This window comes from Myxocyprinus asiaticus, chromosome 50 (assembly GCF_019703515.2).
Source record: "Myxocyprinus asiaticus isolate MX2 ecotype Aquarium Trade chromosome 50, UBuf_Myxa_2, whole genome shotgun sequence".
NCBI classification, from domain to species: domain Eukaryota; kingdom Metazoa; phylum Chordata; class Actinopteri; order Cypriniformes; family Catostomidae; genus Myxocyprinus; species Myxocyprinus asiaticus.
In genome coordinates, this window is record NC_059393.1 from 25,214,569 (window position 1) to 25,232,068 (window position 17,500).

The 17,500-nt window shown below is 35.1% G+C and overlaps 1 protein-coding gene across 1 annotated transcript in view; it reads right to left on the reverse strand.

The window, feature by feature from the left end:
• Window positions 1–9,543: 9,543 nt before the first annotated feature.
• Window positions 9,544–17,500, reverse strand: part of LOC127439154 (hepatocyte cell adhesion molecule-like) — an 8,526-nt gene continuing 569 nt past the window's right edge. The window contains exons 2-6 of the mRNA XM_051695269.1: window positions 14,983–15,318; window positions 14,580–14,867; window positions 14,252–14,365; window positions 13,752–13,819; window positions 9,544–9,737 (exon numbers count right to left, since the gene is read on the reverse strand). Coding sequence (XP_051551229.1) covers window positions 9,690–9,737; window positions 13,752–13,819; window positions 14,252–14,365; window positions 14,580–14,867; window positions 14,983–15,318 — 854 coding nt within the window. The 3' untranslated portion in view covers window positions 9,544–9,689. The remainder of the gene's footprint in view (window positions 9,738–13,751; window positions 13,820–14,251; window positions 14,366–14,579; window positions 14,868–14,982; window positions 15,319–17,500) is intronic.

Genomic DNA, 17,500 nt, shown 5'->3' on the forward strand with positions numbered 1-17,500 from the left:
TGCTTCTGCTTTGGCAGCCATAAAAATACTAAAAATAAAAACTAAACTGAAACTGAGAAAACAAAAACTATACTAAAACTAACAGACAAACTGTGAAAACTAAAACTAATTTGGAATGACAAATTGAATATAAAATTAAATTAAACATCTAAAACTATAATAACACTGTATATATTTATTATAAACAATATACAGGTATATATAAACATTGTATTAAAATATGTAGCTAAATTCAATATAACATCTTTTAGTGTGTGAAATGTTATTTTATTTTATTATATATTGTTTTATATGATTTTAACCACATTTTATATATTTGTAAAATGTACAAACTCCATAAAGCCTATTCTATGCATATTCGTATTGCATGTGCAATAATGATATGACTTGTCAATGCTTAATTTCTTGTCAGCTACACATTTTTACACAACATTTGCAACATTGGAACTTAAAAGATAAAATACATTTCTACATTTAAGTGCTTGTACTATAAAACAAATATACAGCTGTATGAATGAAGTGCAATCTCTTATTTAACGCTGTTACCATGAGAACATTTACAGTGACAGCAAAACATTTCAATTCTATTTTCACATGTTGTGCAAAGAAATAGATCAGCTTCTTTCAGCTTGTTGAATGTGCATTTTTATTTGTGCATTTCTAATTTGTGTTGGATGATGACAGACAGCAGCAGAGAGCGCCAAGTGCATGAGTCGTTGTCATGGTAACCAGATAGATTCTGAGCGGATTGCTGCAAAACTAGAATGAAAGTAACTTCAAATCATCCTGCAATGCAATAAAATATATTCCCTTCCCTGCAATCGATACCAGACATGATTCCAATAAGGACATTGAGGATATTTAATTTAAATGAAAAAAAAAAAAATCAGTGAGCCTAACAGCTGAAACCGGGACATTATCATTATTATGGTGTGGTTGTTTCAAGGAGCACAATACTTGTTGACCCCTCTCCAAACATAGCGCTTATGGTTGTGACCATAAAGCTCTATTTTGGTCTCGTCACTCCAAATTACAGTGTGCCAGAAGCTGTGAGGCGTGTCAAGGTGTTGTCGGGCATATTGTAACCTGGCTTTTTTGTGGCATTGGTGCAGTAAAGGCTTCTTTCTGGCAACTCGACCATGCAGCTCATTTTTGTTCAAGTATCGTCGTATTGTGCTCCTTGAAACAACCACACCATCTTTTTCCAGAGCAGCCTGTATTTCTCCTGAGGTTACCTGTGGGTTTTTCTTTGTATCCCGAACAATTCTTCTGGCAGTTGTGGCTGAAATCTTTCTTGGTCTACCTGACCTTGGCTTGGTATCAAGAAATCCCTGAATTTTCCACTTCTTAATAAGTGATTGAACAGTACTGTCTGGCATTTTCAAGGCTTTGGATATCTTTTTATATCCTTTTCCATCTTTATAAAGTTCCATTACCTTGTTACGCAGGTCTTTTGACAGTTCTTTTCTGCTCCCCATGACTCAGTATCTAGCCTGCTCAGTGCATCCACGTGAGAGCTAACAAACTCATTGACTATTTATACACAGACACTAATTGCAATTTAAAAAGCCACAGGTGTGGGAAATTAACCTTTAATTGCCATTTAAACCTGTGTGTGTCACCTTGTGTGTCTGTAACAAGGCCAAACATTCAAGGGTATGTAAACTTTTGATCAGGGCCATTTGGGTGATTTCTGTTATCATTATGATTTAAAAAGGAGCCAAACTACTATGTGATAATAAATGGCTTCATATGATCACTATCCTTAAATAAAAGACAGTTGTATTGCATGATCAGTCATATTTTCAAAATCAATGCCAAAATTTCACAGTTTCTGCCAGGGTATGCAAACGTTTGAGCACAACTGTATATATACAGTATACATATAATATATATTTCTACTTGTACATCTGGTTAGATGCTAACTGCATTTAATTTGCTCTGTACTTGTACTCTGCACAATGACAATAAAGTTGAATCTAATCTAAAAAAAAAAAAAAAATGTAATCTAATGTAATACCTACTTTACCTTTGGAAGAATGTTTCAGATTATTTATTAATATCATTTAAAATGTACCGTATAATTTATCTCAAAGCATCTTCACTTCTCTCTTGGCTTGGGCTGGTTGGTTATGTGAAATGACACTGTATTTCCATTCCCCTCCCTATCCACATAGGAGAGAAATGACATTAAATCTGACTTTGACTATAGCATGCCAACTGCACATTTGTCTTGCAAAACAGAATGACTAAGCTGCAGAGTTATATCAGTCATCTAGAGAAACTAAACATGCTATGTTTCTTTGTAACACTTGAATATTGATGAATATTTAATCCATTATACTGAATACATACAAAATGGTTACAAATCTTTAAAGAGCTACTAAAACAGTTTTGATACAAAGCTTAAAATTTAAGCAAATTCGCTTTGAACCAAACTTATTTCACTTATGTAAAGTCAGAAAAAATATGCATGTTATGCCTGTGTTTCACAATGACTGGGGCAGACGTGTACATATACTTTCATTTTCAATTCTGCACAATCCTGTGGGGGAGTTGTTTTTCTTTAGCTGATAAAATGAGTTGCTCACACTCGCACCAGATCATCTTTTCTACAGCACATCAGATGTAGCTCTTCAGGACAGAACATTTATCACATCAAAAGTCTGTAGGGTCTTTAAGAAGAACATGACGTACTGCTGGAGTTTAATCTCTCTACCCCTCTTCATTGTGACTGGTAAGTTATTACATTTTTTTAACTATTTTATACATTATTATTTTTATACAACTTCATACTTTATTTTTCAATATGTTTATCATTTTTATACATTATTTTTAATACTATATTTTTATCAAATTAAAAAAACAGCAGCAATCTTTAATTTTCTTTAATAATATTTGAGAAATAAGTTTTATAATTTTATAGTCTACGTTCACACAGCACGGGTTTAACGAACTTCCTCTTACAATGTAGTTTTGAGTTCTGAATATTTAAAGAAGTCACCTAGTTAAAAAGAAAATGTCTCTCTTCTTTTACAACTCATTTTATTAAAAGGTGTTTTAAACACTCTAAACAGGACTGTCAACCCCTTTATTTTCTGCTGAGCTAACACCCTATAATAACACATAATTACAGACCCACATGATCAACTGAGTGACAGTAAACATGAAACCCAGACGTTTTTTTAGGCAAATCCTTCCTCCTCATCGAATCTGTTGATGCCAGTGTGAAGAGATTTCCTGTATGGTTGTTATTAGCTTTGTACATATGGGTGTGCTTTATCAATGCATGTTTTGTATTATTTAAGTGTATTTAGTGAATTCTACATTATTTTAAATATCCTTATGACTGTTTAATATAAAATATCATTTAGAATGAATAATCGCCAGTAATCACCAATCGCCAATGTTCAAGCCAAATCTATGACCTTGATGTCAGTTTCCCAAAATGCAACAGGAGTGTTTCTATTTCAACAACAGGCATTGGCTACTTTCAACACTGTGAACTTGCTGGAACTGGATTATGCACATTGATATGCGAGTACGGTGTAGCTACACATTCATGAGTGTAATTTAATACCGGATCCAAACGTACAGCACCGTTCAGTGGGCACATCATGAAACTTGCATTCGTTTAACTCATAAGTCTGTCATTTGCGTACTGTGCAATTTTCAGTCTTAAACAGCTAAAGTTGAAATGTCTGAATCATTGTGAATCAAAGGAGTCACTGATCTTCCAGTCTGTTTTCTTTTTGACAACTACAACGCACACCTGGCCGGCCTTCAAGCGTATGTAACCGAACCTCAGCAGCTCCTCCAGGATGCTGCAGCCCGAATTAAGTTCTCCATTACACCTCTGCTATGATCCCTTCACTGGCTTTCTATCACTCAATTCAAAACACTTCTCGTGTACATGTAGTCAGTGGTCAAGCACCATCCTACATCAAGCTGATTCCTTGTTTTAGCATGTTAGGATGCACTACGACTCACCTACTCAAACTGACCACTGTGACACATGTATTATATAACAGTTATGATATTTACAATATTGGATATAATGTTATATTAAATTACTTGCATTTTTAATATAGTTGATAATAAGCGAGTAAATGACTGGATCAAAAGCTAAGTACATAACCTAGAAATACGAGTATGTACTCGTGAGTGAATATGTAGGAGTATTTATAAATTAATGCATGTGCATGTGAGTATTGTTATGGATTTTGTTTATTTGTATACATTTATGTACACTTTAGCTTCAGTTTTAAGAGTGTAAAAGCATATTTATTGTTAAAATGTTACTTTGAAAACAAAAGTATTAATTGTGTTGATTGTATCTGTATTAAGTGCTTGTTTATATGTGGAGAACCTCTTTTCTAGCGGTGCAGATTGCACAACAGTGTCATCTGATATGTGATGCTAAAACACTTTTGTTTTGTTAAATGTCTTAAATACCTCAAAGGAATAGTTCACTCAAAAATGAAAATTCTGTCATCATTTACTCACCCTCATGTCGTTCCAAACCAGTATGCCTTTCTATTATGGAACACAAGACATTTTGAAGGATGTAGTGTTCTTGTTTTACGTACAGTGAACATGAATGGCGACTGAGGCTGTCAGTCCCTAACATTCTGCCTAACATCTACTCTTGTGTTCCACTGAATAGACAAAGTGATAAAACTGACGTCTGACAGCCTCAGTCGCCACTCACTTTCATTGAATGGAAAACAAGAGCACTCTTTCCATCCTTCATCCTTGCTACCCGTGGAAGAAAGAAAGTCATAGAGGTTTAGAAAGACACTGGGTGCATAAATAATGAAAGAAAACTCATTTTTGGGTGAACTGTCCCCTTAAAGGGGCACTATGTGGGTTTTTTGTTGTTGGTTTATTAATTGCAAAATTGCTAAACTTATTAACAGAAGAAAGTAATAGTAGAAAGTATTTTTGAAAAACGTTTAAAATGCTCTACGCTCATAAAAGAGAGCAAAAGCTGCTTAATTCTACACATGGAGCACGAGCACCATTGCGATCATGTGATCAGCTGAATATTACTCATTTTATCTCAGTAATTGCCTGTAATTGATCACTTTCACTCGCAGAATAAATTAATCATGACAAACTGAATAGAATATTTTTAAAATGACATCGGTAACTGAGAACTTGTTTTTGTGCCATTCTGCTTCTACACAGATAAGTGTACACATAACTGTGTGCATCTGTAAATTATGTAAATGCAAATTGAGAAACTCATTTTTAACACTTGTTTAAATGTCTACAGTTCTTTCCTGTAGGGATGCAGCATCATGCAAATGCAATAGATATATTACTGAAGCCATTGTAGAAATACATGATTTTAAACATATTTCTCAAATATATCATTTATTTCATTAGAGATAAAATATACCTTCCCTTTTGAAATTAAAGTGACATAAATATCAATAAGAGTACTGAAGATTCGAGAGGGTAAAACTATTGTAAAGCTTTGCAACTTTACAGAATTATTTACAGAAAATGGACCTTATTCAGTGAAGTGCAATAATTACATTTTGACATGAATGAAAACAAGGCTGTGAGGCACAGAAATAATTTAAGATATGATCTAGGAGCGTTGTACAGCTTTATACGCTGGATGCCGTTGAAGAAAAACTGTTCTTCTATCCCTCAAAGCCTCATTTACATTCCCATCAAAAAGTATGACGCTACTGTGAATAATTTCTAACGTTTATCTTAAGAAAAACTAACATGTGAGTGCTAATCATGTGTTTAAAAACCTGGAAACATTCTGCTTGTTCATCAGGTGTGTTTGGAGTTGACTCGGTCAAAATCAAGTCAGTGACTGAGGGAGATTCAGTCACTCTACACACAAATGTTAAAAAACAGAAACATGATCTGATTGTGTGGTATTTTGGACCTGAAGCCACTCTTGTTGCTCAAATCAACGGAAAGGCAAAGAGCAAGCGAGTATATGATGTTCTTGATGGGAGATTTCAAGACAGACTGGAGATGGACAGTAAAACTGGATCTCTCACCATCAAAGACATCAGAACTGAACACTCTGGACTTTATAAGCTCAGGATGAGCAGTAATAAGGTCTCATACAAAATATTCCATGTAACTGTTAATGGTAAGTATTTTAATATACTTTTTCCTGCTTATTATAAATCAAATTAAACATACCAACTCACTTATGTTTTTATTACTGACTGCTTGAAACACTGATATTCAGATTAGTTTCTTCCTGTAATTAACTCACTTTGAAAAGCTTTGCTGCTTTGGTTGTGCATTTGTTGGACTAATTTGTCAATTGTGAAGTTGTCGAGCCATTAGTTTGAGAAGGAAAGAGCATGCTTAACTATATGTAGCATAAAACTGAAGTTCTGTTTCTGTAATGCCCCCAACATATACAGTATCAGTTTTATATGAGTCAGCAAACTATGGATAAACTGCCTTTAGAAAATGAGACACTGCAAGATGAAACTCTGCTACTGTTTCTGTTTTTCTGCAATCAAAAATAGAAATACTGCAGAAATGTTTAAAACCAGTGATTGTTTATTAGAAAGACCATCAAGCACAGTCTTCCTGTCTTCAGAGATGAATTCAGAGATTGATGAGACTACTCCCAGTCGGTCACGTTCAGGTGCGTCAGTGTTTATTTAATGAGATGATCTGGATGTCATAGATCAAATGATTTAAATATTTTTAATAGATCTTATATACTGTAACACAAACACTATCACATAGTTGACAGAATTTTTTGTTATACACTGCGTGCCCAATTATTAGGCTAGTGAGTATTCTGATCTTATCATTATTTCCATGCACATTTTCCAACTCCAAACCAGATAAACATGAATGCTTATTGGATTCAATCATTTCCAGGTGGTATGTACTGTATTTGCGTAATGAGGGAGGGTGTGGCAAAAGTGACTTATATCATGGTGTGCATAATTATTAAGCAGCTTCATTATCTCAGGTAAAATGGGCCAAAAAAATAGATTTAATTGACACTGAAAAGTCAAAAATTGTAAAATGCCTTTCAGACGGATGCAACACTCTTGAAATAGCTCAACTATTGAGGCGTGACCATCGGACAATCAAACGTTTTGTTGCGAATAGTCAACCGGGGCGCAAAAAAACGCATGGAGAAGAAAAGGAGCAAATGAACTGCAAAAGTCTTGAGAAGAATTTAACGTGAAGCTACCAGGAACCCATTATCCTCCAATGCTACCATATTCCAGAACTGCAACCTACCTGGAGTGTCCAGAAGTACAAGGTGCCAAGTGCTCAGAGACATGGCCAAGGTCAAGAAGGCTGAAACACGACCACCACTGAATATATTCACGAGTTGAAGCATCAAGATTGGGCAAGAAATACCTGAAGACAGATTTTTCAAAGGTTTTATGGACTGATGAAATGAGAGTGACTCTTGATGGATCAGATGGATGGGCCCGTGGCTGGATCACTAATGGACACAGGGCACCACTTCGAGTCAGGTGCCAGCAAGGTGGAGGAGGGGTACTGATATGGGCTGCTATCATTAAGGATGAGGTAGTTGGATCATTTCGAGTTGAAGATGGACTGAAACTCAACTCTCAAACCTACTGCCAGTTTCTGGAAAGTACTTTCTTCAATTAGTGGTACTGGAAGAAGTCCTCAGCATTCAAGAAGGCCATGATCTTTATGCAGGACAATGCTTCATCACATGCATCCAAGTACTCCACTGACTGGTTAGCCAGCAAGGGCCTCAAAGATGCCCAAATAATGACTTGGCCCCCTTCTTCACCTGACTTAAATCCTATTGAGATCTTGTGGGCCCTTCTCAAACATGAGGGAAGACAATACTCCTCTTTGAACAGCATTTGGGAGGCTGTGGTTGCTGCTTCAGCAAAAGTTGATGGTGAACAGATGAAGAAACTGACAGACTCCATGGATGGAAGACTCATGGCAGTTACTGAAAAGAAGGGTGACTGTATTGGTCACTGAATATTTTTGAAAGGCCAAAAATGTTATTTAATTGTCATTTTGTGCTATTTATTTGTTGCACCTACTCCAAAAATTCAGAATAAACACTTGAGTTGGGAGAAATTCTTTTTGTAATTTAGTTGCCTAATAATTGTGCACACTTATATGTTCCCCTGAGAAAGACAAAACTCACATTTTCTTTGTTAAACATTCAGGTTTGAGGTTCAATAACATTTTGGATTGACTGAGAGCATTGTGTTTGCTCAACAATAAAATGAATCCTGAGGAATACAGCTTGCCTAATAACTGTGCACGCAGTGTATTTGTGACCGCATGAACAATTGTTTCTCTTAGTTGTAATCAAAACATTCAAGAAATGCATCTATCGTCTTTAATGTTTATTTACAGCTGAATTGTGTCATTTCTGCACCTCTAGCTAGTGTGGAATTGCAAAAATAAATACGTTTTCAAAACAGCTTTCTGAAAACAAATATATAGTCCCACCCCCAGCTCACGCCATTGGTCGAGTCAGTGTTGTTGTGTCAGGTGGGATAGGTCACTCAGAACAAACGGAGGAATGTTTTATAGTGCCACAGAGACACGGTGTTTACAGTAATCCAGAAAATTAACCAATGAATGACGTACTTGGTTGTCAGCAGCTTTAAAGGTTGTTTGAACTGATTGATCGATTAGCGATGCAAAAAGTGTTATCACTTTATAGGGGTTAATTTTTGTTTCTCTTTATCTTTTTAGTTTCTTTCATCCTACTCGTTCTGGTGTGTATAAATGCAGTACTAATTTCTGTAACGGCAGCAGTGATCTGCTTCAGGAAATGGAAAGTAGAGGATCAAAATGGCAAGTGTTGGCTTTAGCTTATATTAGAAACAAAAACACAGTTTCACTGATGTTGTGGTTACTGCTAATGATTAAGAAATAAGACATTATTACAAGTCATATCTTTTTCTCCAGGTTTTATAAGTGTTGCATGCTGAAACTGACATTCTGACAGGTAAAGATGACATAAGAACGAAATTCAGCAACAAGTTTGAAGATGCAGAAAATGAAATCTTGAGCCCTGACCTAAAAGATTGTATTAAACGTGCTTACTAACAAATAGAGGACTAAATCATCTTTTAAAAATACCTCTAAATGACATTCACTGAATTAAAGGAAAAAAAAGACTTTTATTGTTACATTTTTTTTTGAAATTTCATGAATTGCTTAGTTTCATAATTGTTTTATTGTTGAAATCTTTCTGAAAAGTCTTTTTAATGGCAGGTTTCATTGTGACAATTTACCTTCCTCATAGCACGTTTTAATGAACAATCTCTCTATTTAATAAACAATGGCCTACTCTGCTATCTTTTGTATGTTTATTAACTGCATTAGCTATTGTTTTTGTTTTGTTTTTTATTTAAAGAACAATAAAGATTGTTAATTACAGTATTGACTCCTGCAGTTGATCATAAACTCCTGATTAAAATCCACTTAATACTGCATGATGAACTCTCTGTGATGATGTTTGGCCTTTTTCAATATAAAACATGTTTTAACATGGTTCAAAAAAGTGAAATTCAGTTTAAAAATGTAATTCAATTAAATTGTATGGACAATTTCTTAATGTCACAGAACACAAATAAAAGCATATCTGAAAATACAGAGGAAAAACAGACATACTGTGATCAGAACCTCATTTTTGAGGAAACCGAATCAAGAGCGTTTGATTATCATCTCATTAAGCCTGCATACACCACCTCATCCGCTTCTTGAACTTTCTGTAAGAAAACACAAGTCACAGAAGACACAATAAGAAATATGATAATGATATGCATTCTCAGATTAATAACAGAGACTGCAAATTTATTGAGAGAATATAGTGTCAGCCAGCAGTACTTCACACACTCTTTGTTATATTTCACACACAAAAAGGCAAGAGCAATCCAAAGGCAAAAGTGGCAAGAAAAGAAAAACTCCTTTTTTCTATTTAAAAGAAGATACATAAAATAACCTTGGGAGAAAGCAGTCTCACCCTTTGGCTATAAATCATGATTATAATGTCAATATTGGTGATCTGCGTGTAATGCATGTTGTATTTGTATAAACTGAGTAGATGTTGTTGGGTAATGTTTAAAATGAAAGGATTGCTGATTAAATGTCTTTGAATTCACTGCAGGGGTGCACGTACTGTAGATGTAGTGTCCTTAACTCTATGGCTGGTAAAGGCTTTATTTGGCAGTAATTTATTATGTATTCCATTTTAAGAGACTGAAGTAATGTAAGCTGTGGTCAGTGAAGTTTGCTGTTGAAAGAACTTTACTGTACAGTATATAGTGAGTTATTTTGTCTTTTAGCATTTAACAACAGAGAACCTGCTTGACATTATTGCAATATATGACTAATATGATTTCTATTTGAATCTTCCTTTAAATCATCTCTCTGCATTAACGTGACCAATACCATGTCATCTGCAAGTTTCTGTCCTGAATCTGCATTGCATTAGTGTTGACAGGAAATATTGCTAGGTATGTACAAAGCTATGCGTTGAATTGATATGCAGAATGCATTGAATCATTCAACCAACAGGGGGCCTCCTAAACCACCAGGGGCCCCAAACATTTGTGTGGTTTGTATGGTGAGTAGCATGATACAGCTTACAATTTACAGAAGCTGAGCAACTGCTATATCAGTGTATGACCTAACATAGAAAGGCACTTAAAAACAGGACATTGTTGTGCACTTTCACCTTATCATGAATAAAGTTAATGAGCTTTCTGTAGGGATGGGTGTATCATTGTATTGAGACCCTCGATTTGAGACAATCAATCCTCACATTAAAATACTGGTCCTTGTGTTCCTAGTGATTGTATTGCTAATACAGAAAATGAATGAATGTCATAAGCTCAGGGGTGGATTATGACTACCAAGGGCCCCGGGGCCAATTTTCTTTTATAAATAATACCCTTAAATAAATAATAAATGTATTATTCAGCTATATAGCAACAGATAGTGGCACCTGGTGGCCAAGGTTGGTACCGCATGCATTTTTTGAAGAGAGAAATTTTTTATTTATTTTTTTTTTATTATTTTGAAGAGAAAGAAACATTTTTTTGAAGAGAGGAAAAATTTAAGACTTAGGCTCAGGAAGGAACTGAGACACTATTTTTATTTTATTTTTTTTCCACCATGCGGTTCAGAGCTTCCGTAGTAAAGAAACCGCTCACTGTTCTTAAAGAGACAGTACCATTTTAAAGTTTGTTATACATAATGTGAACTCAATGTAAATACTACAAATTATGATATAAATAAAAAAAAAAACAAGCATGTAACATGTAAGCATGTATTTTAACGTCATCAAACTTTAAACATAGATGAATTGAACAAATAGACTCCTACAGCATCTACGCCTGGGTTTGGTGAAACTTGAAAAGAGTTCAGGCAGTTCTGGCTCGTGCCGCTCTATCTTTTCTCATCTGAATGATGGGGTGCGTTCCATTTAGAAGTGATCATCCCTAAACCCTATTTCCTTCAAAGACTTTACCCTCCATTGTGAGAGCTTTAAAGGGCTGAAAGGTGTGGGGTTCAGAAATAGTGGTCATTTGGTCATTTTATTGGAAATTCTGTTTGGAAACATCCTACAGCTTGGCTACCATTATTATTCTCCCATCAAAAAAGCCCTGTGAAGGCTTTAAGATGCTCTTTTCTTTCTTTCTTTCTTTCTTTCCTTCTCTTTTACTATATAACCTGTAAAAATGTCTAACTTAAAGCATGTAAAACTAATTAAACTTTCAGACAGTGTTTTTTCAGACCAACATTATAGTTTGTCTCAACAAACTTTCCGTATCTAGTTTAATCCGTACTTTTGAACAACACAAAATTAAATATAAATATCTTCTTTTTCCCAAACACCTAAGCCAAGTTATTTTTTGTAATATAGGGCAAACATGCAGTTATAGCAATTAATATTATAATAAATGTTTTTGTTCGGCAGCCCTTTTATACAATAGCTTAACCATATAAAGCCTAACATATGAAATAACAGTTAGAAAATTATATTTCTGAAACCTGTTTAAACAAAATAATGAAATTTGAAGCACATGTTGCTTGAATGCATGTAAACTTTCGACAGGAGACAGTACACATATCATACACGTCGTGATGATGATGTAGAGGCTTTAGAAAGTCATGTATCAAATATGATATGCACGGCGTTATAAGGTTAAAGAGTTGCTCAAAAATGTATTTAGGAACAGGAAGGCAAAAGGGTCCTATAAGAGGGCTGGGGGGGCCCTCATAGTCACAGGGACCTGTTGAGGGGGCTTTGAATAAGCTGTGGGGCCCACACATTTGCAACCTGGTCTCATAGTGAAAACGTGACTCTATATCCATTTTTGCAAAACTTGTTAAACGTGTTTCCAGGTAAAATTCCCTGCAGTTTCCAGGTGAAATGAACAGGTGCTACAACAGCTGTGTGTTTTATTCACTTTCACTCAAATCATGACTAAAATGGTCGATAATGACATTTATCATTTATCTAAAACATTTATCTAAAATTCAACTTAAAACCTTGTTTGAATAGGACATCATTTTACTTGTTTTTGGCGCCTCCAGCTGGACATTTCATTGAAAATCTGCAGCCAAACGTGTTATACAGCATGTACATTTTTAACTGTAAAAATTTTGTCATGTTAATGTAAATTTAACGAGACCAGGCTGCATATTTAAGCATATATAAATATTTTTTTTCAAAGTTGATTGGCCACAAGACCTTGCAGCCCAGGGCTCCCCCGGGCCCCTGGTAGTCAAGGGCCCCTGGGCACTGGCCCCATTGGCCCGGTCCGTAATTCACCTATGCATAAGCTCTGAAGTTTTTAAATCTTGCTTAATAGCAGAGTTTGGTCTCCCTACACTCTTAAACTACTTTATATTTGCAAATATCTGAGTATTTTGCAATAATATCAAACTATATTGTGTCTAAACTTATAATCAACAACTTTAAATCAATCGTTTTTATTTGTTTCCATCGTTTTTTATTTCTATTACATCATCGCAATGCTTCATGGGGTTGTAGTTCATTCCCTCACAAAAGATGTTAAGTACACAGTCTTGTATCTTTGTCTTTTTGTCTGATTTTAAATACTTTTTTGCTTAAAATCGTAGTTTTTAATATTGTAATTCACCTCAGGGCTGGTTGGTTTTGGTTCGTGAACTCTTTTATGAAGGATTTAATGAAATCCCTATGGGAAAAATGAATAGGAAGAATACTTTTGAAACCAAGACTGGTGAAAAACTGGGTGGGCACTGATGTACTCCGTTGGTGTTGGTATTGACGATATTAGCCTTTATATTGCTTATTATTGGGTTGAAAAGAAACCAAATGGAGTCACCCATGCCTGGCCTGTGGACTGCAGTGTGCAGATCTTGAAGATGTACAGAAGAAGAAGAAATTGTGGTAGGGAGAGATAATGGCATTCTAACATCTGCTCACATTTCTAATTTGGCTTCTTGCACTTTACTGTTGCAGAATCTAGAAAGTACATAAAGCAAGGATATCCTGTATAATCAGCTGCTTAACTTACTGCTGTGACTATTCTTCTGGCATCCCTCCACCACAAAACTCAGTTTTAATATCTCCATTTTATATTAAGCTAAATTTGTTTGCCTTTACCATTTCTAAGGACAAAATGTACGTACATGTGAAGTCTTGAAACACACACCTGCACTCATACACACAAACACAAATCTAAATCTGGCTCACTTCTGGATACAGAGAGAAAAGATGTTTCTCTTACCGCTTTCTGTGCTTTTCTTTTATAGAACGTTGGATCTGCGTAAGTTATCTCTTCTCCACAAGTCTGAACTGTTTTAACAATAATGAGAAATGTAAAAAATGTGTTATATTCTGTTTCTTCTTAAAAACATTAAAGGGATTAAAGTCCACCCAAAAATGACAATTTTGTCGTAATATATAAAGTTGTATGTGTTTTGAACAACATGAGGGTAGGCCTAAATGATGACTGAATTTTGGAGTGAACTATACCTTTAATGTTTTCACAGATAATAAAGAAATAATGTTCACTTTTAAAAAACAGAAAATAAAAATAAAATAAATTACATTTCAGGTAACCGAAAAATGTGCTTAATGTGCTAACATCTAAATAAACTGGTTTTATTCGAATAAAATAAATCTACCCGACTACATTAGGTTACACCAAAAAAGTAATTTTTAAGGGTCAGATCAGATACAAGCTCTTAAATGTAAAAGCTGCAGTGTATAAGAGGCAACACTTGCCCTCTTTATGTGTTTTTCTACATTTCCTGCAGATGCAGAACATCAAAACTGCCGCCACAATCAATAGAGTTTCAGCAGCAGTTGAAATCAGCACTATCAGAGATACAGAGAGTTCTGGAATAAAGAAAGAGATTTACCAGCTTTTAGAGATACAAGAGTTTTATGGACTATGAAAACACACTGTTAATTTCAGAATTTAAAACTCACTTTCTAATGATAACAAACAGATTAATATATCAACATATGAAACTTCATGTTTACACATCAGTGACATCAGGGTGATCAGAAACTTGACCCATCCAGTCATGGTCCATTACTGCTGATGTACCTGAAGAACACGGCTGACAGACTTCAGTAATGTTGAGATGTTGAGTCTGGTTTCTGATGGGATTGTTGATCACACAGCTGTAGATGTTGTTCTCCTGATATTCCACCTCCAGAGGTAGAGAGAGACTGCTGTTGAGATCAGACACACTGATGGAGGAGAATAAACTGTTTCCTTTGTACCAGGAGAGAGTCACCTGTGTCACATTCACCACTGAACACACCAACACACATTTAGAGCTTGAAGAACATTGAGAAGAGTTACTGGTGATCACAGGAATGGGCAGAAGAGCTGGAAAGATAATTCAGAGTCAATTGCATGATTTATATTGTTTTTGATATTTATAATAGTATGATGATGTGAGAATGAAATATGAAGAGGACACTGATGTTATTTCTGTACTCACCATAAACAGTAACATTGAATATCTTGACTGGTGTTGTGTTTATGATGATCTCTACTTTATAAAGTCCAGTGTCTGTGGTTCTGATGTTTGTGATGGTGAGATCTCCAGTCTGATTGTTCAGCTGCAGTCTGAATCTGAACTGTTCGTCCATTATTGAGATTATATTTGCTGGTCTGTTGATTTCTGCTATAACAGTATCTGGATTCTGAGCTCCAAACATCCACTCTATAACATCATCATCTCTCAGTATTTCAGTAACATCAGTGTGTAAAGTGACAGAATCTCCCTCCATCACTGACACTGACTTCACTTTATCTGTATCAACACCAAACACACCTGGGGGAAAAAACACAGCTTTATTATCATGCGACCCCACATCCACATGTGTGCATGTTGTATTTTAGCTTCACTATATGCAACACATAAATTAATTGAGTTAAAACCGACTGCATATTGTTCACAAGACTCTACGCTGAAATTTAAAGGTTAAACTTCTGGCCAACAAAAGTGACTCTGGTAAGAAACCTCTTTACATTTTTTGATTGAAAGCTGTTTGGTTGTAAAGAGTAGAGTCTCTAGTTTCATTTGATTTGCGCTTTAAAAAATCCATTCATTTTTCTTGCGTCAGCGCGCTGATAAACATCATGTCCACATATGTGGAAATTAGGACCACATTCCCAAAAGTTGAAAAAACATTTTAGTTATTTTGAAAATTTTTCAACATTAACACATCTGTGGGTCATTTTGCTTCATATTAATATACATTTTGTTATTGTTTTATTTTGTTATCACTGTACAGTACGGTTCTATTCATCAACATTAGTAAATGCATTCCTATATATTTACTGTGCATTATCACATTGATAATAAATGCATTCCTAAATATTTACTGTGCATTATCACATTGATAATAAATGCATTCCTAAATATTTACTGTGCATTATCACATTGATAATAAATGTATTCATTCAAAAGCTGAAAAATGTTGCTTTCAGAGACTTTATATGGAGTAAATAAGGTGCATTTCAAACTGTTCTGAGACCAGTGCAGACAGACAGCACACTGGAGGTTAAATCATTCACTAAATAGGGAGCAAGGGAGCATCCTATAGCTCTCTATGCAGTTAAGTGCATTCACTCCTAAAATCTGATCAAAAGTTCAGTTTCAGGCTGCAGATGATGTTTGGATCACTCAACATGTTTGACAGACATGTGACAATGATAATCAGTACATAGATTCAGAATTTATAATGTATCATTTTATTTTAACATGATTGACAGTGATTGGATGATGCTGGACATTACTTTTAATCTGAATGAATTAATCAGCTTTATAGAAAATAACATGAATAATCAACACTTCTGGACACAGAATAAAATATTTGATGAACAAAATCTGATTTTCTAAAGCTTGGTATTACTTAAAATTTCACAACTTAGTCTCACTGTTCATATATGAGGACATCAATTTTTAGAAAACTATTTTCTCTAGGAAATTTTTTTGCATGTGTATTAGGTGCTACTAGTTACAAATCAAAAAGGAAAATGGAAAATGCACACAGCAGTCATGTGGGTGTCTCAGGAGGTTAAATTCAAAAAGTGTAAATGCTCTGCATTTTAAAATGCTTTTTCAAACTATTACTACGGTAATATGTAATAAAAGTAAATACAAAAGTAGATAAATAAGGATTAGTTTGGTTTTAGTTAGTGGTCGACCGATATATTGCCGAGGGTGAAAAATCGGACAATATTCTGACTTTTTTCATTATCGGCAGCAGCCGATAAATTTTCCCGTTTGGCCGATTTGTTTCTTGAGGGCACCGAAAATCACCTGCTTGCATGTTAAGCGACAGAGACATGTAAACGACCAGTCACGGTTCGTATTGTTGTTACGTGCCATCGTGTTACTACAATAACAGACCGTTGTGCAACACAGTCTCATTTAAACAGTCGTGACAGACGTGTTTGAGCTCATAATGTTAAAGTGCTCTCCTGTTTCATTCTCCCTCTCTCTCCTCAACAGTTCCCTGTAACTTTAAACTGTCTTGTCTGATGATAAAAAGGCAAATATCAATAAAACTAATATCATATACCGTCTGCTAATATCCAAATATCTCGTTTAAACAGATGTAATAAACCAACCTCACAAAACTTGAGTAAATCCAGCATCCTGTGTAGCGCTCATTTATTTACTAAAGCACGTATTCTAACAGTCCTCAACAGTTCCCTGCAACTTTTAACTTTCTTTTCTAATGATAAAAGGCAAATATCAATAATACTTCTATTATATACCATTTGCAAATATGCAGATATCTCGTTTAAACAGATGTAATTCACAAACCTCACGAAAATCCATCGTTTTCTTCCCGTCAAGCGTTCATCTAATATCTTCCTCTGAAGCGCGTATTCTATCATCCAGAATCAAAACTTCAGGATCAGGATCAAAAGTTCCTCTGATTCACAAGTCCAGGCCGTTTAAACTGTCAGGATATTGCTGCTTGCGCTGGATCTGCATGAGC